Source organism: Octopus sinensis, linkage group LG7 (genome assembly GCF_006345805.1).
Source record: "Octopus sinensis linkage group LG7, ASM634580v1, whole genome shotgun sequence".
NCBI lineage: Eukaryota > Metazoa > Mollusca > Cephalopoda > Octopoda > Octopodidae > Octopus > Octopus sinensis.
Window position 1 is genome coordinate 72,947,456 of NC_043003.1, and position 24,506 is coordinate 72,971,961.

The window sequence follows — 24,506 nt, forward strand, 5'->3', positions numbered from 1 at the left end:
TAGGTGTGTGAATAGCTAATGGCTTAAAATTAGGTAAAGGAATGCTACATGTAATCTGTCATTCAACCTCGATCTCTCTGTGAACACAACCATGAAATTATTTACTCTCAAGTATCCCAGGACTTTTTCATGAACATCATATTAAAGTGATTTACTCTTGCCTTGAGAACAACATCTCTAACATCACACGCCCCAACCGAAAGGAAAGTATGCATCCCCATTCAAGCAGCTTTATCTGGGGCTGTATTGTAACATAGTTACTCGTCGTCAATTATTGTAGTATCGCCACTATTTATGACGGTACTTCTTTATACTATAACCGTGCAGTAACAATAAACATATAACGAAGCAATCCAACAAAGTCTCCACGAATTATACACGAAGCAACAAGCGATATTCCGACAAACTACCAAAACGACACCTTACGACTTCCAGCGATTAACGCCTACTCTCGTTCTCTCTCTCCTACTGCTATTATTTATAGACGTTCGGTCAAGTCTATTCTCGCAGGGAGGTATCGTGACTCTCGCCACAACATCTCTCCTATTGAGATTTCGACTTCCGTAGGAAACGAAATTTCTTTTATCATCCTTATTTTTTTCTTTCTTGACAACACCTCTCCCTTTTTGAAATTTTGCTTCCCTGGGGAGTTCAGTACCTTTTCCGCTTAGGAATTATTTCTAAATGTTCAGTCTGTTTACGTTTTATGTTAATACTCCTTCTAGGCTCAGTTTCTTTCATGTTTGCACATCGAACATGTAAAATACTTGGAATTTTCTTCCTTTCTTCTGTATGTCTGATTTTTAATTGATTAAGTTGTCGTTTATGCTCCCATCGGCTGGCATTTAATTAAATACATCATGTTTACAATTCTTTTAATCACAACACCATACTGCCAAATCTCTTGTATACCGTTCTTGTATACTTTGAAATTAAGTTTATCTCCGACATCAAAATGTTTAGTTGAATTTTTAAAAATCTTCTCTATACGTTCTTTCCTTTGGCAACAATTTGTTGATTATCGATTTAATCTTTCGAGCTCTGCAGGCGACTTGCCTGAACTGGTACTCAGATTGGGCGTTATTCTGTACACCTTTAAGAATTTAGTTAGCGCTTCGTCATTTCCTAACTCATCCCTTGCTTTTTTTTAGCGCTCGCTTGAAAATATCTACCAATCGTTCTGCTTGCCAATTTGTATTTATCCTCCGCTGATTTACTTTTTATATCTTGTACAGTCACTGGCAACTCATGAATGACGACATTACACATAACAGTTTTAATTTCCTTTTCTGATTGTAATGCGGCTATTTTCGGAATTAGCATAGTTAAACAATCTGCATGGCCAATTGTCTTTGAAAGAATGTAATCCATCTTAAAGTTGTAATTCAACAATATTGTACCCCAGCGTTGTAATCTGTTAGCTGTATGGTTAGGAATTCCTTTCTTCGATATGAAAATTGATAGCAATGGTCAGGGGTCCGCCTAAAGCCGAAACATTCTACCGTGAAGAAATCTGTGAAATTTCTTCACGGCAGAAATAATCGCTACAGCTTTTTTCTCTATCTGACAGTAAGTTTTTTCTACTGCAATCAGAGCACGTAAGGAATGAACCACTGCCTTCATATTAACGTCTTTATATTTGTGTAGCAAAACTGCTCCTACGCCGTATTCAGAAGCTTCAGAAGCTATAACAATCTCCGCTGCAGGATCGAAATGAGCCAGCGACAAATCCGAAATTAATAATTTTTTAGTATCCTGAAACGCCTTTAGACAGTTATTGGACCAATTCCATTTGGCATCTTTCTTTAGCAAATTATTAAGTGGAGATTCATACATGTTTGGTATGTAATTTTGACAATAGTTCGCCAGGCCAAGAGAAGCTTGTAATGGGGGAAGCATATTTTTAATTGCGTCTACTTTGAGAGGTCAGGTGATCTTCCATTTTTATGTATAAATTCTTCTAAATACTTAATTTTAGGCAAAAAGAATTCACATTTCTCCTGAAAAACATACTTCACATGTTCAATAACTTGATCACAAGATTCACTTTTAATTAATACATCATCGAGATATAGAATTGCAAACTGACAGTCCGCCAACATCACATCCATAACCTGTTGAAATATTGCACGTGCGACCTTCAGACAAACTGACAATCTATTATGTTTGTATTCATCGGTGCGTAGTCACTGTTAGAAGCTTCGAGCATTCCTCACTTACTTTAATTTGTAGATACGCATCAGACAGATCCGGTTTCGAAAATATTTTGCTACCATTTGACTTTTCAGAAATATCCTCCAGAGTAGGTAGTGGATAGTGGCACATTCTTAGACAGTCATTCAAAGTAGTAAATTGGTTGCGTTTATTTTTACCAAGAAAACTTTTGCTCTACAGGTTTTTCCCTGAAATGTGATATCACTCCATACTTCACCTACGAAGTGTAATTTTTCACCAGTCACGCCTCGTGCAATTTTTTATGTTTTCTTAACGTAGGTTTCCCAATTCTTATCCCCGTGTCGGTATTAATAATCAAGATGTCGCAACCAGTATCTAGTTATAATTTAATATTCACTTCGTTTACTTTTAGATGTACAAATTACACCTTTTTGGTGTTGCTTCTACTTTTCGTTGAGAAAACTTTAGAATTTTAAAATCTTCGACCTTCCTAACTTTGCTCTGCAATGCGAGCTCTTGTGTCCTACTTTTTGGCAACTGTTACATTTTTGCGTTTTGAAAGGAGAATCCTTCATGAAATGTAGGGCTCCACATCCGTATTATGGGTTTGATCTTAACATTTTCCTTTGTTTATACCTTCCCGGTCGGCACGCTTGTACTTGTGAGAACTCCTTTTCTTCAATTTTCTTTACGTCATGACGTAAGTTTGCCATTCTTTGACACTCCTCTGCAATTGTCTGCAGGGTTAAACTTTGGTCCGCTTGTTCATGATTTATAAAGATTTTCCTCGTCTTTGCCGTAAGCCTTTGTACAAAAACGAGGCACTTAAACATATCAAGAGTTAGTTTTTTTCAGTTTAAACCTTTCACACATTCGGTTTACGGTTCCGTCATACGTGTCAAAGTCTTCATCCTCTTTTTAAACTAGATTCCAACACTCCCATCGAGTGTTAAATAAGGAACTGAATAGTTTTCGAATGAATATTTTTCGACTGTATTCTGGAAACAAATTTCACTAGTTTTTTTGGTTGTTCGAAATTACAATATTTTCCATGTTCTCACTCAGACCACTACTATTTATAGTTGTTCAGTCAAGTCTATTCTCGCAGGGGTGTCGTGGCTCTTGCACAACAGGCTACCACCCTATAAATACTGAAACGAATCAACCTGTCAAAGACAGGAATCTATAAAGAGAAAGTTACTATACCAGATGGTTCTCCGAGACATACATCCGATATGGAACATACATCTAATATCAAGGAAAGGTTCACAGAAACCATGGACTATTTTGAGGCTAAGAAAGATATCTTCCTATCCAAGTTCAACTTGTGAAATATACTATCATCAAGGTATCTACTTACTCACTAGTATTAGCTCACAACCTTTAGATTTCGTTTCTTCCAGTTACAGGGGAAACAATGTGACCGTCCAGATTTAAATACATTCGTAACATACTGCTGAACCGCACACTAGTTTTCTCTTTAATCGTTTCTCTATTTTTCTCATCTGAAACCTACCAAAAAGGGATATTTTGGATTCAAAATTCAGTTGCAATTATTCTAAGCTTCCTCTTTTTCTGAATTGATAAAGAATATCAATCCTGCGCCCGGATTTTTCCTGTTCATACGCACGCGTGCACTCACACACGCGCGCACTCACACACACGCGCACACTCACACACACGCATAGAAAAGAGAGACAGATATATGAGTAAACGAGAGAGAGAGAAAGAGAGAGAGAAAGAGAAAGAGAGAGAGAGAGAGAGAGAGAGAGAGAGAGAGAGAGAGAGGAGTGGTAAATGTGAGAGTTGTTTCAAGCTATTACAATAAAAATATATCTGTGTTGTTAGGTCAATCTTTCTTAACGGAAGTTATTTGCAGTAATGTAGGGGCAACTTAATAAAAATTCTTAAGAAATTACAACAAAAAGAAATAAGCATAAATACCGTTTACATAACAATCTTTCACTGGTAAATTTGTCACTAAATGCAATGATTAAAGCATTTGTTATATAAATCCACCATGTTTTCTAATAACAATTCACCATGTTTTCGTGCGACATATCTGACGCCACCAAAAGAATTTATTTTCTGTTATATTAAATTTTTCCCATTATATCAAGTCCATTTATTAATTTGCAAATGGCAGATGTTTATTTTTGTAATTTTTATTGTATTTTTTCCCACATATTGGTATCATTCGTTTACAATATTTGTGAAATGAGATATTACAGTAGTTATATGTAAAGCCATTCATTTGTCTTATCAAATAGGATATATTTCCCATAAATCATGAGATGTTGATCAGATGCAAAAAAACAAAAATCACAGTCAAGGGGAAGTGGACGCTATAATATGGTAAAATTTATGAAATAAACTCATACATTTATATGTGAGTCGACTATATTTGCAAACAATGAAGAAAATGTGAAATTTAAAGAAGTATCTGCATTATTCTTAGCAGAAAGGTAGATCAACCGAATTAGGAGATAGACTGAGAAGTGCCTTGTGATATTCTAGAACTGTTGAGTTCAGTTTTTCACCGAGGTCACCTTATATTTTATCTCCTTTGGTTATATTAAACGAATACCAATGTAATACTGGGCTTAATATAACTGACTGCTCCGTAGCCACAAAAATAGGAGGGAGGTGGAGGTCTATTAGAAATTTTCTTCATTGATATTGAATAACAAGGGGAAAATAAGAAGAGTGTCTGAAAAATGACATAGCATTCACACTTGAAATCTCGTTCGACTTTAGTTTTCTTCATTCTTTCGAGATCTGTAAAGTAAGTATCAACATAAATACTGGTGTTATTTTCATAGACTCCTTTGGCCTATTATTATTATTATTATTATTATTATTATTATTATTATTATTATTATTATTATTATTATTATTATTATTCACTTTTAATCTGCATGTTGTTGTTACAATGACTCGCCGAGACACATACAGCGTCCTAGGGTGAGTGAAGGATAAGAGATGTTAAAGTATGACTGAAAGATTGGGAAAGTAGCGAAATATCTTCATGTTATATAACACAGACATCTAAATTGAATGGGATGTGGGCAGTTCCTGTCAGCACAATCTTTTGGATTACTCTGTGACATGGCTTTCCTGGGATGTTACCAAGATGTTTCTGACATATATTTTATCATACCTAGGGCACCTACAATAACAGGAACAGTTCTTGCTTTAAGATGCATCATATTTTGTATTTCAATTCCCAGGTCTTTATATTTACTTAATTTGTCAAATTCCTTTACAGATATATTTTTATCAATGGGAACACTATTTATCTACAAGCATTTCCTTCCCAGTCTCTAATGATTATGTCTGGTCGATTAGCCAAGATCTTTCTGTCGGTGTTGACTGGTAAATTCTAGAAGTAGTCACATTTTTACCTACAGCAACTGACTCAGGATGATGTTTATACCAGTAAGCAGGAATGCCAATTTTGTAGTGTTTACATATTTTCCAATGTAAATACTGTCTTACTCTATCGTGGTGAGTTTTGTATTAGTTTAGTATCAGCACAGGACATCCCGAGACGAGATGGTCTATTGTTTTGTCAAATGTGTTGCAGGATCTGCATTTAGGGTTAGAACCGTTTTGAAGAACGTTAGTCTGGTAGTTTCTGGTAAGCAACTTCAATCTTGTGCCACCTATACGAAACCATCAGTGTCTGGCTTTCAGTCCTGAACTTCTCAGCCACTGATGGGTTGTTGTTTGGTCTACATCAGCATTTCAACTTCGAAGAATATACTGCCCATGCAGGGCTTCTGACTCTACCGCTCCTCAATTAGTGTCTGTCCGTTCCTTTTTGAAGTGTGTTTGATCCGTTTTGCTTGTTTGCTGGCAGTAGTTTCAGGTTCTTGATCGAATTCAGGGTTAATGTCAAGTTCTCTTACGAACTTGAAAACTCCCTTGACAATAGAATGTGATCTTTTGCTGCTTTCGTGTTTGCACACAAGTCGCAGCACCCAGTCCCCTGTATTATGTAAGTACATGTTCATTGATATAGTGGAGGTCTTATAGCACAGTTATACACGCAACATTCCTCTTCTGTTCCTTCTAGGTAGGTACAGTCGACCAACGTCTGCTTTTGGGTGGTGCATGTTCTTAGTTGTTAGTAGTTTTCTTGTCTTTTTGACCACGCGTTGGAGCTCAGAAAGATTCAAGTTAATGATGTTAAAAGTGCTTGAGTGTTAATGTTTTTTTTTTGTCGGCAACCAGACATGACGATATCCGGTCAGACTGTGACCGGATATTAGTGGGGTGTGAGTTCGATCCTCATGACTGGTTGCCGATAAAATTTTCTGTTTTAAAATGATTTTATCCTATATATGCTGTTCTGTTAGTATTTACGTGTTGAAAAGTATATCTTTCTACTTGTTCTACAATAATATTAATAATAATAATTATTATTATCAATGTCATTCTCATTGCATGTAAGTTTGTTTGTTAACAGTTATTTAGTAAGCCTATTGAGTTGCTTTTAAAACTAACTAGCGTCCTAATTAGCACCATAGTTCTGTTCCTTTTTGGCCCTTTGGGGCAGATTCTTTTATATTTTGAATTTTTATTTTCATTTTTTTATAACTCACCGATTTTTAAAATGTTACAGCTTTTAATGGTGGCGATAGTGGTAGTGAACAAAACTGTTCGATAATATTACTGATTAGCCAAGTTGGAAATGATTTCTTCAAGACAAACCCTTGTGAAGTTAAAGTAACGTAACAAACTTTACAGTAAAAAGTCTATTGGGACCTGTTGGTGCGATAGAGGGCTGGTTTTCCGATCCCCAGCCAACATGTTATCACTAGACAATCGAAAGAACCGATAAGCGATCGCTCCATTTTCCAATAACAACAAACCGCATCCTACTGTCTTATCAAATGTAACTACACATCATAGAGCGTAATCTCAGATATGCGTAATCTGAAAAGGTATTCACATCATTTGAAAGTTTTTGACCTGTGGTTAAACAGTAGTAACTGAGAACTTATTCCACTATATTGTAAATTTCCTGATCCATATCCCCTACACTTCCTCCTCCTACCCACTTCTTTTCCTTTCCTTCCTTCTCATCCACCTCGTCATCGTCGCTGTCGCCGCTATCACCACCTCTACTACCACTATCCTTTTTATTGCCTCTTCTTAATCCCATTCTTGTTCTTCTTCTTTAGCTCATATTTCTCCGCTTCCTCGTCATCATCATCATTACTGATTGGACAATACATGAATGTAGAAATAATAAATGTTAAATTGTGTCATAAGCGATGTGAATTTCAGCAGGAAATCAAATTTAACAAGTTCCCTAATGCAAGTTTTCAACGGAAAACGAAGGTCATCATGGCATATTCAGATTTCTTAACACAACTTGGCATGAATCGTTGCAGTAAGTAGATTTAAGTGTCTTCTCCGATGGAATAAAGAACGATTGTGACAGAAATATCGCTGTTAACTGAACATGTCATTAACGATTTAACTGAACCAATTAGTCTTTCAGATTCTTAAGTTCAGCAGAATTTAGCATCTATCTATCTATCTATCTATCTATCTATCTATCTATCTATCTATCTATCTATCTATCTATCTATCTATCTATCTATCTATCTGTCTGTCTGTCTGTCTGTCTGCCTGCCTGCATGTCTGTCTGTCTGCCTGTCTGCCTGTCTGTCTGTCTGTCTGTCTGTCTGTCTGTCTATCTATCTGCTTGTCTGATTGTCTCTTTCGCTGTTTCTGTCTGCCAGTCCTACCAAACCCCATGCATGCATGCATCCATCCGTCGATTTATCTATCTATCTATCTATCTATCTATCTATCTATCTATCTATCTATCTATCTATCTATCTATCTATCTATCTATCTATCTATCTGTCTGTCTGTCTGTCTGTCTGTCTCTCTCTCTCTCTCTCTCTCTCTCTCTTTCTATACACATGCATACATCTGTACATACTTCCTTTTGTTATCGACATAAGTCACAAAATGACTTGAGGGCGGATAGTTTCGTGCATTATGCTTATCAAACTATTTCAAAGTCTGGGAGTTTGCTCTTATGTATTCGGTTGGAAATAAAATCCTATCTCACTTCAATATGGGAAACAAGCACTTGCTTCTTCGACTTAATTGATGTATTTCATCAAGATATTTCCCCCACCCCTTTACTGATAACATCACATAAGAGCGACACCGCTTTATGATTGATTAATGAGAATACTTCTTTTGCAAATTTTTGTGCAATACTTCTAATTGACAACAACACTTCGCATTAACTACTTTGATTTGACACATCCTAATCGATGACACCCTACATATTCCAGCAAACATATTTTCCCGGGGTACGTTCTTGGTTTGGGAAGGGATTCTCCATTTGACTGGGTGCCGAGCATGGTTGTTTTCGCTGGCTATGATTATAGAAAAGTCACATTTCATCAGCTGTGATTACTCTGCCAATGAAAGTTCCGATGCAAGTCTACTTTTCAAGGACGAATAGAGGGAAACTTTTTGATTAAGCTCAGAAGTAGTCAGATGATGAGGGACCCACGACCAAGATTAGACACTTTTCCTATTTCACAGAAGTGTTTTATGATCGAATTGTGACAACGAAACCATTATATTATAATAGTTATGTTTCTTTTACCGTCAGTATTGAAAAGGTACCCCCAAATTGATCATATGAATACATATTGCCGAACCGCAAAGTTGCGGGGAAGTAAATATTCTAGCACCGGTTGGAATGCGATGGTCGAGGGTAAACACAAACACAAAGACACATACATACACACAAATATATTTATACGACGGGATTGTTTCAGCTTCCGTTTACCAAACCCATTCACAAATCTCTGGTCGACCCGAGGCTATAATAGAAAATATTTGCTGAAGGCCCCACGCTGTGGGATTGAACCCTGAACAATGTAGTAGGAAACAAACTTCTTACCACACATCCATGCCTGCACTTAAATGTTTATTTTATATTTTGGCACAGTGGGTCTCGAAACAAAGTATGCTATAGAAAATAGCGTAAACATATTGGGTTAAAAACATTTTCACTTTTCCTAGCCAAGAATTTTTTACTCAAGATTTACTCACTAATGTCGATAGCTTTGTCTGGTTTCAGATCCAACGTTCCTCAAAAAGAAAGTTTCTAAAATCTTATGACGCCAACTATGTATATATATATATATATATATATATATATATATATATATATATATATATATATATATATATATATATATATATATATGTGCGTGTGTGTGTGTATGTATATGTATATGTATGTATGTATATATGTATGTATATATATATATATATATAATATATATATATATATATATGTGTGTGTGTGTGTGTGTGTGTGTGTGTATCGTGAACTTCATTTAGATGCATAAACTAAAAAGTAAAAATTAATTCATATTCAAGTTTCTATTCTGAAGTATTTTAAATGTCAAATTAACGAGTTAATGTTTAGTAACTTACTCACGAAATGACAAACAATCTTTTTGTGTTCACTTGAACACCACTTCTAGAGAAAATCTCTAAGTAGAGACTATGTGACATTTACAATTTTAAAATTTACATTGTACATACATACTCACACACACACACACACACACACACGCACACACACACACACAGACGTGTGTGTGTCTTTCTCTATGTATTACGTTTGTACGTAAGTTTGTGTTTTTTGTCTTTGTTGTGTGTCCGTTTGATTTTCTCTGTTTAAAGAACTATATTTGTAGTTATTTCGATTCATGTTTGATATATTGAAATGTCTGGTTTGTGTTTGCTGTATTTCTCCGGCAAATAGAAGATATACTTGGCCATTTTCACACAGTCATTATTAAATTAAATCAGTTCCATCCTGTCATTGACTCTGGTGGAAATCGCACACGTACATACACATACATCCACAAAACACTCTCTCTCTCATACACAGATACACGCTCACACACATACATGCATACAATCATGTATATATATATATATATATATATATATATATTTATCATATACATATACGCACATACATACATAGGACAATTACTCATTGTTTCTGAAAATACATGCCAAAGAGATGGGGAGTCTGAAGGGAAGTCTTTACTTTGTTATGAAATTCTGAAAAGATATTGGGATGGGGTTTGTCGAGGATAAGTATTGTTATATGGTTGTAAAACAAGGAGAAAACTACTCGCCCATGTAGTGACATTACTATGAATGTCCGGAGTATTTCTCCGATATCGGATGAAAAATACAAATACTTAGAAATGGATGAAAACATTTCCTATGAGGTAACTTGCGACAAGGAACATGTGACAAGTCGTATAACAACAGAATATAAAGAAATATGGTCCTCAGAATTTTCTGCATTTAATAACCTAAAATGTGTTTGCTGTACCAGTGTTTATGCCAAACTTTTGGTAGCTCGATTAGACGCTAGAAGAGTTCTAGGTTATTGATGCTAGAACACGCAAATCGTTAACCTATTCCAGGAATCTACACAACAGTGATTAGACTTTCTCTAATTACTTAAAGCAAAAGCAAGGTAGTAGATAGTAATCGTCGACCCAAACAGCCTTTGGATATTCATCATATTTCTTCAACAATATCTGTTAACTACCAAAAGCCGAAGTCCTGCCATGTACAACAATGTAAACATCTCGTCAGGGAAAAAGGAGAAGCAAAACACATCAATAAGCCATTTTAACCGAATGTGACTACCGCGTATATGATGAAGGGGACGCTGGCAAGTTAGTTTTTAAAAAACCGTTAATAGATTGAACGTCAAAGGCACTTTAGAGAAAGGGAATGAGGTGACAGAAAGAAATTAACAGAAAATTAACAGTGGAGAAAAAGAGTGGGATAGATGAGTGGAAATAAAGCTTAAAAGTGTGTAAATAGATATTTATAGGGGAAATGAAATGTAAGAAGACAGTCAAAAGTCAAATTTTATTGACTGGTAGAAACTACTTATAGGAACTAACTAAAGGTATGTATTTCCAATGTTTGTAACGATAAAAGCGTTTTTTTAAAGGTGTTTACAAGAGAATTCTCCGAGATCAGAATGAAATATTGTTCTTCGGTACAGAGCGGACAAAAGGAGTTACCTTTGTCATATGGAAAGTATCTAGATAGAATATTCCATTCGAAACCAAATTGTTTATTATGTTCCTTTAGTAAATTCATTTGGTCTCTAAAGGAGAATTGGAAAAGATCCCTGGACAACTGTTTCATCCTCTGGAATGTAAACACAAACTCCTGGAATTCAAAAGACTATTGAACAGCGTCAACCCCAAGAGAATCTACCATTGTTGGATATATTAGTTAAAAAAATAAACCTAAAAATAGAAACGGACATATTTTACAAAACTACAGACTCCAAACAATATCTACTATTCAATTCCTGCCACCCAAAACACCAAAACAAGCATCCCATTCAACCTTACAAGAAGGATATGCACCGTAGTGCCAGAAAAAATACCAGAGATGGCCAGAACTTAAAAACACCCTCCCCGAAATTACTGCCGTATATATCCACTAACAACTCCAGAAACAATGAAGCTTTCCCCATCATCACCCAAAATGTGCCAAAGCCAAATATGGACCTCAAACTAAAGGAAATTTTACACACACATAAGATCATTAAAAGCTACTAACAACCGAAGTCACTAAAAAAGATCTTCACAAAGGCAAAATTATTTTCTAAAATAACGGACGCAAAAGTGAAAAAATGTGGTCGACCAAATCGCGCAACATGCTCCATCCTACTAGAATGATACCCTTCAGTGAACACATTGACAGATGCGCAAAACAACTGCTACCACAATTTGTAATCTTTCCATTTTTTCAATGTGCTATTGGAACACCAACACAAGTTAGATTAAATAAGGAAACCTACTTCATTGAAAAATATAAGCCAAAACTTAACCATTTCTAACATTTTATTTTATCAGAACCAAATCATGTTAAATTAACAAAGCCTAATCATTCCCGACATTTTTGAATATCTCCCTTATACCGAAAAAATCCCTGATTACCTCCCCCTGTCTCGACCTCTTCTACATCATACCATAACGAATAGATGACACAGCATCAGTAAAGGAATTTGAAAAGAAAATGCGAAACAAGTTATTTATCCCAAAACAATGTCACTTTGCACAAAATTTTATATCATTTTCCTAGAATGGCGATTTTAATATATGTTTAACCATATAATACAAATCATCTGTAGTTTTTCATCCTATTTTGTTTTATGTATATATATATATGTATTCACCACACATATTCATATACATGTATATACTCATATACACGCATACCTACATATACATACAAATGTATAAAACATATTTTCCCCTTATAACTTAGGTAAAATTACTAAGATTATGAATAACTGAAATAAATTTATAATTTATCGAAAATTTTAGATTATCATGGAAAATAGAATATAAAGTAATATTTAACCAATCCAGAAATTATAAAGACATCGAATGAAAAATCCAATTATTTACACACATGCGTCGATATATATATATATATATATATATATATATATGGACGCATGTGTGTAAATAATTGGATTTTTCCTTCGATGTCTTTATATGTATATAAATAAATAAATATATATATATATATATATATATATATATATGGACGTATGTGTGTAAATAATTGGACTTTTCATTCGATGTCTTATATATATATATATATATATATATATATATATATATATATTATACACACAAAGATATACCTATACCCACATACGCACATACGTAAAATGTATATTTATACACATGTATGCACATATATACACATTGAAAGTCAATATATAATTATATATGCCTATAAAAACTTACACATGTTAGTTTATACTGATATTAACATATGTACAAATATATGCACTTATACATGCCCACTGTATACATAAAAAAGTAAGAGTATTTTATAACTAAAAACATATATATATATAAATATAAATAAAGATTTATAGGTATAATACAGTAATATAGTAATATTAAAGAATATCATGCGAGCGTAATTTATACATACATATTTGTATCCATTGCTTATGTACGTGATTTTATGCGTGTATTTGTGTATTTATATCTACATATGTGCATATATTGTTATATATATATATATATATATATATATATTATTACCTAGAAGTTTATATCTTGAATGTGTACGCGTGCATACGTGTGTATATATGTATGCGTATACATATATACATGTATATATGTATGTATATATGTATGTATATATGGTCACTGTATATATAATAAGACGCAGGTATTTTCTGACTATGTTTATTTCGTGCTTTATCTATTTTTCATATTAATTCCATCAATTTTTTAAAAACAAATTATATGATCATTTATTCTCTCATTCATACCATACTATTATTTACTGCAACTCACTAGCTAACAACCTTCATTTATCATAATACATTCGACTACCCACTGGCCAAGGTTTATACGAATATTATTAATTAAATAACATTCAGTCTGTTGAGATGTTTTGGAAGAATAATATCTAATAACCTAAAGGTATGTCTTTTCTACTCCTGTGACGAGATTTTGCTCAAAAAGTGTTTTAATGTTTGGAGTTTAATTCTTTGGGCAAAATAGAAACAGCTGTGAAAGAACATGTTGAATTTTTGCAGTTAATAAATTATATTAATGCTAAATCTCTATTTCCTGAATTTTAATTTGAATATTTATAAACCAAGATTTATACTTATTTTTATGAATATTACTATCCACACAAAAAACATTATAATAGATAACAAAGCAGTAATTCATTCGATATTTTTTATCCCTTAATGAGGCTATGTAACCCCCCCTCTCTCTCTCTCTCTCTCTATATATATATATATATATATATATATATATATATAGGTATGTGGTTCTCTGTGTTTATGTTTGTACTCCCACCCATCACCGCTTGACAACCGGTGTTGTCCCCGTATCTAGCGGTTTGGTAAAATTACTGATAGAGTAATTACTAGGCCCAAGAAATTAGTCCAGGGGTCGATTCGTTCCACTAAAGCCCTTCAAAGTAGTGCCTTAACATGGCCGTAGTCAAATAAATAACAGAAAGAAACCATCTTTAGGATCTCAAACCCTTATCTTCATTTTCGACATATGTTTATACATTTTTCGCTGGTAATCTTTTTATATTTCTCAGTTAAAATTTCACTTCATTTTTAAAGCACTGATGAAGATACAGGATGGTACAGAAACATTCAATTATGTGTGTATTGCGTGTTATTGCAGAAACAGTTGTAAGATAATGAAGTTCATGGCAATTTCTTATTCCCTTTCATTTTGAGTTTTCATAACTGCTCTGTACTGGAGTGATATTTTGCTCTGAAGCATATGTACACTGAGTTCAAACCATAGAGTATGAGTACCGCTATATCTTAGTGATATACTACTACTACTACTACTACCACTACTACTACTACTACTACTACTACTACTACTACTACTACTACTACTACTACTACTAATAATAATAATAATAATAATAATTATAATAATAATAATAATAATACACAAACCTGAAGGCATTGTCGAAAATAGAATTGCAAAGAGCCTATGGGATTTTATGATTCAGTGCGACCATGAGATTTAGAATAAGAAGCCGGACATTGTCTTAATTGAGAAAGAAAACAAACTATGCTGGATCATAGGTTTAGCATGCCCATCTGACAAGAAGATATGCAATAAGGAAGAAAGAAAAGTTGAGAGATATGACAGGTTAGCTTGGGAAGTTAAGCAGTTGTGGTCGATGAAAAGGGTAGCAGTAGTACCAATAATTGTCGGAGCCCTGGGAACAGTGAGCAAAAATCTCCAGAGGTACGTGGAACAAATAGAGCCTGCAATAAGGGTGGAGCACTTGCAGAAAACAGCACTGTTTAGAACCGCTCAAATACTCCGGAAGGTGCTCGAAAAATAAGATGTTACCTTAGTTCCCTGATAGTGAACAGCTGATCCTATAGTAAATCTCCAGCGTTAGAAACTGTGCAAAGCAACAACAAAAACAACAACAACAATAACAACAACAACAATAATAGTAATAACAAAAACAAATCTAATCTAATAACATCAATGCAATGAGATAAAGGAAGATGTGGAAGACTTGAAGGAAGCGGTTTTTTTAACGAAAATAATCACAAAAAATGAAATTTCACTGCCATTCAAAAGAAGTGCAGGTATTTTGGAATACAATTTGTTTAGAAGAAAAAAAACACACACAATGAAATAGCCCCTTGGATTGATAGAATATCTACAGGCTTAGACTACTTAGAAGAGCAAAAGTGGGAGGGTATCAAGGTAGAGGATGTAAGATCTGCTCTCAGGAAGTCAAGCAAATGGAAGTCTTCAGGAAAGGATAGAATTCCTAACTTCTGGTTGAATGCCTTCCCAGAGAGCCATGAACTGCTAACAAAACTTTACAACAATGTTTTACAACAACCTAGTATGATTCCCTCTTGGCTAGTTAATGGTGAAACATTTCTACTTCCAAAAAATGAAAAAAACAAATGAACAAAAAATTATAGACCCATATAATGTATAAATGTATAAAATACTAACATCTGTCTTGACTGAATATACCTATAGTTTTTCAATTGAAAGTGGCATATTCCATAATGAGCAAAAAGGATGTAATCGTGGGTCGTATGGTTGTACACACGCAGATGTCGTACGCGACTGATAAAGAACCTTGCATTGTACTGGGCTTGATTCTAATCGATTAAAACCCTTCATGATACATGGATATGTTCTCTTACTAGTCTCAATGGTTACATGGAAGCCAATCTGCTACAGTGTTCTCAGGGTCGACATTGAGCATATAAAGTTATGTCTTTACAACATAAAAAATTTAAAGGGACTGAAGTTTGGTTTTGTTGTCGCACCGATGTTAATAATATCTGATGAATACTTTAACATAGTCTTCGTCGTCCGAAGAAGAAAAAAATAATGAGTAATTAAAAGTAGATCAAGAGGATATTTAAGAAAACGGAGGAAGAGAAGGATTATGAAGCTGAAATTTAATTTCTACTGATTTAGCAACATATGTATGGGTTACTTCATACTGTCGACAATAGAAATGTTATATAATAAGCAGTATCTATTTTTAACATTTACAATTTCTGTATTTCAGGTTACAAAATATTTGCGGAGATAAAAAGATGTAAAAGCTTGAGGTGTTTCTTTCTCTAGTCGTATTTCCTTAAACTGCTAACCTTTAATTATGTTACCCAACAAATGACTACCATCTGACTAATTTCATTGTCGTAATCAACTGCTATGCGGTTTGGAATATGCAATTAACCCCCATCATCTAACATTCCACCATTCGATCACAACTGACAGCTAACTGTAAACATGGGACAACCTCATCCTCCTCCTCCTCCCTCCGCCGCCGCCGTTATTCTCTCTCTCTCCCCGAACTTGTCCTATGTCTCTTGTGGATCGTATAAAAAAACTCTCTCCCTCTCTCACTCTCTATCTATCTATCTATCTATCTCTCTATCTATCTATCTATCTATCTATCTATCTATCTATCTATCTATCTATCTATCTATCTATCTATCTATCTATCTATCTGTGTGGCTGTGGCTGTGGCTGTGTGTATCTGTATGAGTGTGTGTGTGTGTGTGTGTCTGTGTGTGTGTGTCTGTCTTCCTGTCAGTCTGTCCATCTGCTTGTCTATCTCTACGTGTGCATGTATGTATCTATGTATGTATGAATGTATGTATTATGTATGCAAGTATGTATTATGTAGTTAGGTTTGTAGGTTGGTATAAAGAAGTGGGGAAACGAGAGACTTTTTACGTTTCGGTGGAGACATTCAGCTAGTATGAAAAATTTACTTTACTTTTGATTTCGACTCTGCATGACTACCATCTTATAACTTCCTTATTTACTTACACTTCTCTCTTCTGTTTTTGTTGATTACCCACTCTCTCTTTTACTCCATTTTCTTTGACTCTTGCTGTCTTTATCTCTCACCTTTCACGATCAATCTTTCTCTAGCATTCGAGAGAAACGATTTCGTTTCTCTTTTTACATCAAATGCGTCCAGTAAGAGCGCCATGATATCTCTTGTAAACTCTCTCAGCGGACTTTTACAATGAAGTGGAGAAAATCGGATAAAACACAGACAATTCCGACATGGATTCTACAGTTCAGAGAGACAGATATACCAAACTTACCTCGGGTAAGTCAAACTCACTCACTAACACACACACACACACACACACACATACAATACATAAAACTTTATTTAGTACCGTTGTATTGATATCAGTCATTGTATGAGGTAACTCTTTCATGTTTCTGTGTGCGTGTATGTATCTATGTATATGTGTGTGTATCTTTATGTGTATAGAGATGTATATATGCACGCATATATATATACATCCGTATATGTATGCCTATATATGCATAAATGCTTATATTTTCATATATGGTACGTCTCTGCGTATGTATATATATACACAAACTTCAACAATGTAACTAAACGTGTGCGGTTGGCGATTTTTTCTTTTCCATCTTTAGACTTTTCCTTTTCTTCTTTCCGACGAAGAGCTATGCTCAAAACGTCAAGCTCTCTCCTTTCCCCGAGCATCAAGATAATACATTTCTTATGCATGTCCTCACGTTCGTTCTTTTGATTTGTCTTTATTTGAATTGTTTGAATTGACTCTATATATTCTTTTACTTGTTTCAGTCACTTGACTGTGGCCATGCTGCAGCACCACCTTTTTTAGTCGAGCAAATCGACCCCAGGACTTATTCTTTGTAAGCCTAGTACTTATTCTATCGGTCTCTTTTGCTGAACCACTAAGTTACGGGGACGTAAACATACCACCATCGATGTTGGGGGGATAAACATAGACGCACGAACACATACATGCATACATACATACAAACATACATACATACATACATATATATATATATATATATATATATTATATATATATAATATATATATATATATAATATATATATAATATACATACATACGTATATATATATGACGGACTTTTTTCAGTTTCCGTCTACCAAATCCACTCACAAGGATTTGATCGGCCCGAGGCTATAGTAGAAAACACTTGCCCAAGGTATCACGCAGTGGGACTGAATCCGAGACCATGTGGTTCGTAAGCAAGCTACTCACCACACAGCCACTTCTACGCATATATATATATATATATATATATATATTATATATATATATATATATATCCGGTCATTAAGAATGAAATGTCCGATTTTCTTATGCATCAAGTTTGCCAGTCGTTAACTCTAATGTTTTATCATGACAATTCTTTGTTTTACAATCTTGAAAAGTTACATCACCACTTTTCGAAATGTAATCGATGGTGCCTGATTACATTGTGAGTTTTCCCTTGTAAATCAATTTTTGTGAACCCATGGATAGATCAAAGATGTGTGTTGTTTATGATCATTAGTTCTGTCATGGAACAATGCATCCCCGACAGCTCGAAACATCAAGGAGGGTGTTTTGGTGGATATGTGGCGAATGAGTACACTGAACGTCGATGGTTTGATAAGTTCCGGTCTGGTGGCTTTATTCTTGAAAATCAGCCCCTTGGTAGACCTGAGGCCAAGGTGTATGGAAACTGCAGTGTAAGCGGATACATCTCAAACTACGCGTGAGTTAGCAGCAAGGTTTGATGTTTTGACTCCAATTGTATTGGACCATCTGAAACAAATCGGCAAGGTAAAGAAGCTGGACAAGTGGGTACCACACGAACTGAAAGAGCATCAACTGGCACGTCGTTTTGAAACTTGCTGTTCTTTGCTGTCAGGGCATAAAAGTGAACAATCTTTGTGATGGAAAATGGATTCTTTTCAATAATAGCAAGCGGTCTGCACAGTGGTTGGATAGAGACGAAGTACCAAGACACAATCCCCAAAATAATACAATTCTATATTTAAAAGATGAGGAATTATGTACATTATTTACATTTGACGGATATTTGTACTCATCATGTTTGTTGTTAACACAACGTTTCGGCTGATATACCCTCCAGCCTTCATCAGGTATCTTGGGGAAATTTCAAACCTGGGTTCTCATTCATTTTTCGATGTTATTATTATTATTATTATTATTATTATTATTATTATTATAAATATTTTTCCTATTCTTCCTTAATACCGGTTCCCATATGCTTTTCATATCTGAATTCGGTCTGCTTAGGAGGTTGTTGTGTCCTAGTTTATGTGTACTGAGAGAGAGAGAGAGAGAGAGAGAGAGAGAGAGAGAGAGAGAGAGAGAGAGAGAGAGAGAGTGAGAGAGAGAAATGAAGAACTTCGTATCGTAAACTTTTAGGCTTAGGTATCCATAACTTTGTGAGATAAAGCAACCGAATTTGTCAGAAAATATATCGTTGTTGAGCAGAAATTGAGTTAATCATGACGCACGTGTAAATCCTCCCCACTTGGTTAGGATTCAGCTTAAGTCAAGGAATTCGAAACAAACAAACTGTTTCAATTATCGATGGGTTCATATAATAGTGCTGACATATGGGACCTAGTATTGCTTTTTATACTAGATATTCTCAAGTCCATGTTCTCTCTCATATTATTGGTTTGACTTGAGATGATAGATTCGGTATATTCTATGGATGTGATGCTTATACACTAGATACCTTTTGGATAACCGCCTTTAATAGAATAAGTCTCAAAATCACAATAGTTACAAACCCAAATAAAACAGTTAGATGTATACAAACTTGAATATATACAAAAGCAGTCTGGCCACCCCGCTATAGCCTCTAAAATTCTTAGAGCTAACATTAGCAATAAGATCTCCAAGTTATCTTCCTCTAAAGACATTTTAGATAAGATAATTTCCTATATTAACAACACACTGATCGACGGTAACTTCAAAGAGAAGAAAGCACACACTTCGACCCTAACAAGAACCAAACCTAAAAGTAGATCTAGATGATGATCAATCGTTCGGTCACAGACCGAGAATAAAGCTGGAGTAGAGAGGGTACCTCATTGATGAGGTCACGAATGACGTCGAAAGCTTTTGACAAAATCTGACTGATTGATCCATTGACCAAACGGTTAATTAAACAATCGGTTAGTTAATTGGTTAAATAGTTAATCAATTGACAATTAAATAAATAATAATTAAGTGAAATAGAACTAGTACATATATTTATAATTGACATTATGACGCTCCCGATATATGTGCGTGTGCACGTGTGTGTTTATGTGCAAGTTTGTGTGTGTGTATCATCTAATGTATTCAGGCATTTCGTCTGTGTTGTAAGGGAAAGTAGAAATCTAGACAAAGGGGGCAGGATTCGTTTCATTTCGTATCAGAGTTCTTATCTAGTTTGTCTTTCACAACCTAATTGCAGTAGATAGAAATTCACTTGTTTTCTATCGACTCCTGCGTTCTGTTTGCACATTCTCAATTTTTATTCTTTATTTCGTCTTTAGTTTTCTCTCCAATATATTCTTTTCTTCTCTAGGCACAAGGCCAGAAATTTTTTGGGAGGGGGCCAGTCGATTAGATCGATTCCAGTACGCAACTGGTACTTAATTTATCGACCCCGAAAGGATGAAAGGCAAAGTCGACCTCGGCGAAATTTGAACTCAGAACGTAAAGACGGACAAAATACCGATAAGCATTTCGCCCAGCGTGTTAACGTTTCTGCCAGCTCGCCGTCTTTTCCTCTCTCCAATATATTGATTTAAGTTCAAAATAGCAGTGAGAAGTCAAGATGCGTTTAATGTACTACATGTTTAGTTTACTGAGAGATAGACAGTCAGACAGATATATAAATAAATAGACAGATACAGAGAGAGTGAGAGGGAGAGAGTGTGTGTGTGAGACTCTGTGTGTGTGTGTGTAAGAGAGAGAGAGAGAGAGAGAGAGAGAGAGAGAGAGAAACAGACAGACAGATGATCAATTATATAATTTCATTGGCATTCATCATTGGTTGTTGATCTTAGACTTTAAACATAGTAAGAGGAGTTTCTATTTACTAATAGCATGAATAATCTCAGTGAATTGAAGTTTATGAACTCAATATGTAATATAAGTGAGACACAAGCTCATTCGTTTATGCCTTCCAACAGTCTTATAAAGTACAACTGACAATGAATTGCACTTCTATTCTCTTTACAATTTAAAAAATTTATCGTCTTTATTTTATTTTCATAAATATTTCAAAAACTATTTCTTGATTCATTTCCCGTTCACACTCCGTTATAATAGATTTAAGAAAACTTAATCTCTTTTGACACAATTTAATTTTCTTCTTCGTCAATTTCTGTTATTCATTCTGTATAAGTTAAATTTTTTTAAACGCCTGGCATTATTTCAATTTTCTACGTGACATTTACTTCGCCAGTTTAGTTCATAGTCTTGCTTGAAGTCTTAAACATTTTCTAAAGCATTAAACGAATGCAAACGTATGCATAGGAATATGTATTAATATAATGTACATATCTATCTATCTATCTATCTATCTATCTATCTATCTATCTATCTAATATCTATCTATCTAATCTATCTATATATCTGATCTGTATGTCTGTCTGTCTGTCTGTCTGTCTGTCTGGCAGTCTGTCTGTCTGTCTGTATGTCTGTCTGTTCTGTATCTATCTATCTATCTATCTATCTATCGTCTGTCTGTCTGTCTTGTCTTTCTGTCTGTCTGTCTGTCTGTCCGTCCTTCTGTCCGTCCGTCCATCTGTCCGTCTGTCCGTCCGTCCGTCCGTCCGTCCGTCTGTCTGTATGTCTGTCTGTCTATCTATCTATCTATCTATCTATCTATCTATCTATCTATCTATCTATCTATCTGTCTGTCTGTCTGTCTGTCTGTCCATCCTTCCGTCCGTCCGTCCGTCCGTCTGTCCGTCCGTCCGTCCGTCCGTCCGTCCGTCCGTCTGTCTGTCTGTCTGTCTGTCTATCTATCTATATATCTATTTATCTATCTATCAACATACATACAGATTGCACTTATTTGTTTTTATAGTTTTCTATTAAATATGGCGATCTGATAAACGAAAGTGGTTCAAATTTATTGCCAAAATAGAAACATCGTAGCAAAAGCCGGTCGTTTGTTATTAGGAGAATTTAACATTCGGCAATTGTAGGGCCGAAATATAAGCTTTACTAGAAATTGAAAGAACAGGAAACGTTAGTGATGCCCTAAGATCGCGAAGGCCAGTTTCAGCAACAAGCTTAGGAAAAAGTCCGATGAAATGAGAATCATTGTTGAGCAGTCCTCAAAAATCTAGTATATGTCTTTCTTCAGAATTAGGTATCAGTGATAGAAGGGTTCGTAGACTTCTAAAAAAGCTTAAGATAGGGACCTTATGTCCTTCGCTTGTTACAAATCTTACATGATGGAATGCAGGTAGAAGATTACAGTTTTGTGAAATTTTCCCATGTGAAGTCAATAAAGATGATACTTTATCGATACGATATGGTGGTCAGATGAAGCAACCTTCATATTGAAAGGGTTTATCAATCGCCATAGCTGTGTGTACTGGAGCAATGTTAACTCATATCTTATCTTGGAAAAAGAAGTTAACCTACCAGGAATGACAGTTTGGGCCAATATTTCTTCCATGGGAATAATAGGATCGACAATCTTTGATGGAACTTTTCATCAAGATGTACATATGCCGCAGGCTGAAATTTGGCCGGAAGGTGGAAATCAGAATTATATTTATTTTCAACTGGATGGTGCACCGCCGCTATATGTGTTAAGTATTTGGCAATGATTAAATCTTAATTTTGAGCGGAGTTGAATAGAAGAACATGGAGCAATTGCATGGCCATCAAAACCCCTAGATGTAACATGACCTGATTTTTCCTTGTGGGCTATATTTAAATATGCTGTTTAAAAGCACAAACAAACGAATTCCTGAATTAAAACAGGTAATTTTTGAAATTAACGCAGAAACATGTCATAGGTTTTGTAAAAGTATTGCTAATAGAGTTGACCGTTGTATTGAACAAGAAGGAAATTATTTTGAACATGTTAATTAATTGATTAATCATAGCAGATCATGTTGATTTGATGACGCAATACTTATAAATTCTTTTAAACTGCAGTAATTTTATTTCCTTCAATAAAAGTAAATAATAAGGCAGTTACTTATGTCACGCCCTGTATATATATATATATATATATATATATATATATATATATATATATATATATATATATAAACAAATACAGGTTGGCCAAAAGTCACCTCAGTAAATCGAAACCTATATAATTCCAGGGTTAAAACAAGAGATTATTTTATATGGAGCTTCAATAATAAATAGACAAATGTTGAAAGAAAATGGTGATTTTAACTCGCACCATTCAATTATTAAACATTCATAATTAGAAGGAATAAATAGAATAGAATATCAAGCATTTATGGAATATTGATTTACTGTCGGGCGACTTTTGGCCAACCCTGTATACACACACACACACACACACACACACACATACACACACTCATATATATATATATATATATATATATATATATAATATATATATTATATAGCTACTAATGAGTAGCCGCAGCCGGGGCTATGTAAAAAGTTTGCTTCTTAAAACACATGGTTCCGGGTTCAGCACTACTCTGCGATACTTTCGGCCCGTGTCTTCTACTACAGCGTCGTTCCGACCAAAGCATTGCGAGTGGATTTGGTACACAAAGCAAAAGAAGCCCGTCGTGTGTGTGTGTATATTATATATATATTATATATATATATTATATATATATATATATATAATATATATATACATATATAAACACATATATGTGTGTTATTTTTCCTGTGTTTGCTCTCCTACCACGGCATTCACATCACCATAACTTGTGGGTTCAGCAAAAGACACCGATAGAATAAGTAACAGGGTTTAAAAAATAAGTACTAGGGACGAATCGGTGAACTAAAATTCTTCAAGGTAGTCAAATGAAAAGATAATGTATATATAGGGTGGGTGAAAAGTAAGTAGGCATTAAAAATTGGTAAGAAAAAAATCTACATTCCTTTCACAAATTTATTCAAACAAATGATACATGTTCCTTATTGCATGGGAAAATGAAATTAAATCTTCATATTTCAACGTAAGCACCGGTGGCGTCAACCAGTTTCCTCAAATGGTCAGGGATGGAATGAACAACCATCTGAAGGGCGTCGTGTGGGACATCATTAAGAGCCTCCTGAATTCGTCAAGCCATCCAGTGTGCGAGGTTGTGTCTTGTACATCTACTTTTTTTGTGTTA

General features: G+C 34.8%; 1 protein-coding gene across 3 annotated transcripts in view; it reads left to right on the forward strand.

The window, feature by feature from the left end:
* The first annotated feature begins 16,944 nt into the window (after positions 1–16,944).
* Positions 16,945–24,506, forward strand: part of LOC118764280 (uncharacterized protein PB18E9.04c-like) — a 161,314-nt gene continuing 153,752 nt past the window's right edge. Inside the window, exons 1-2 of one of the 3 annotated variants that reach the window (XM_036504839.1) lie at positions 17,043–17,059; positions 17,238–17,421. In XM_036504839.1, coding sequence (XP_036360732.1) covers positions 17,335–17,421 — 87 coding nt within the window. In that variant the 5' untranslated portion in view covers positions 17,043–17,059; positions 17,238–17,334. Of the gene's footprint in view, positions 17,422–24,506 lie in introns of all 3 variants that reach the window. The other 2 variants (XM_036504842.1, XM_036504840.1) reach the window with 2 other exon arrangements.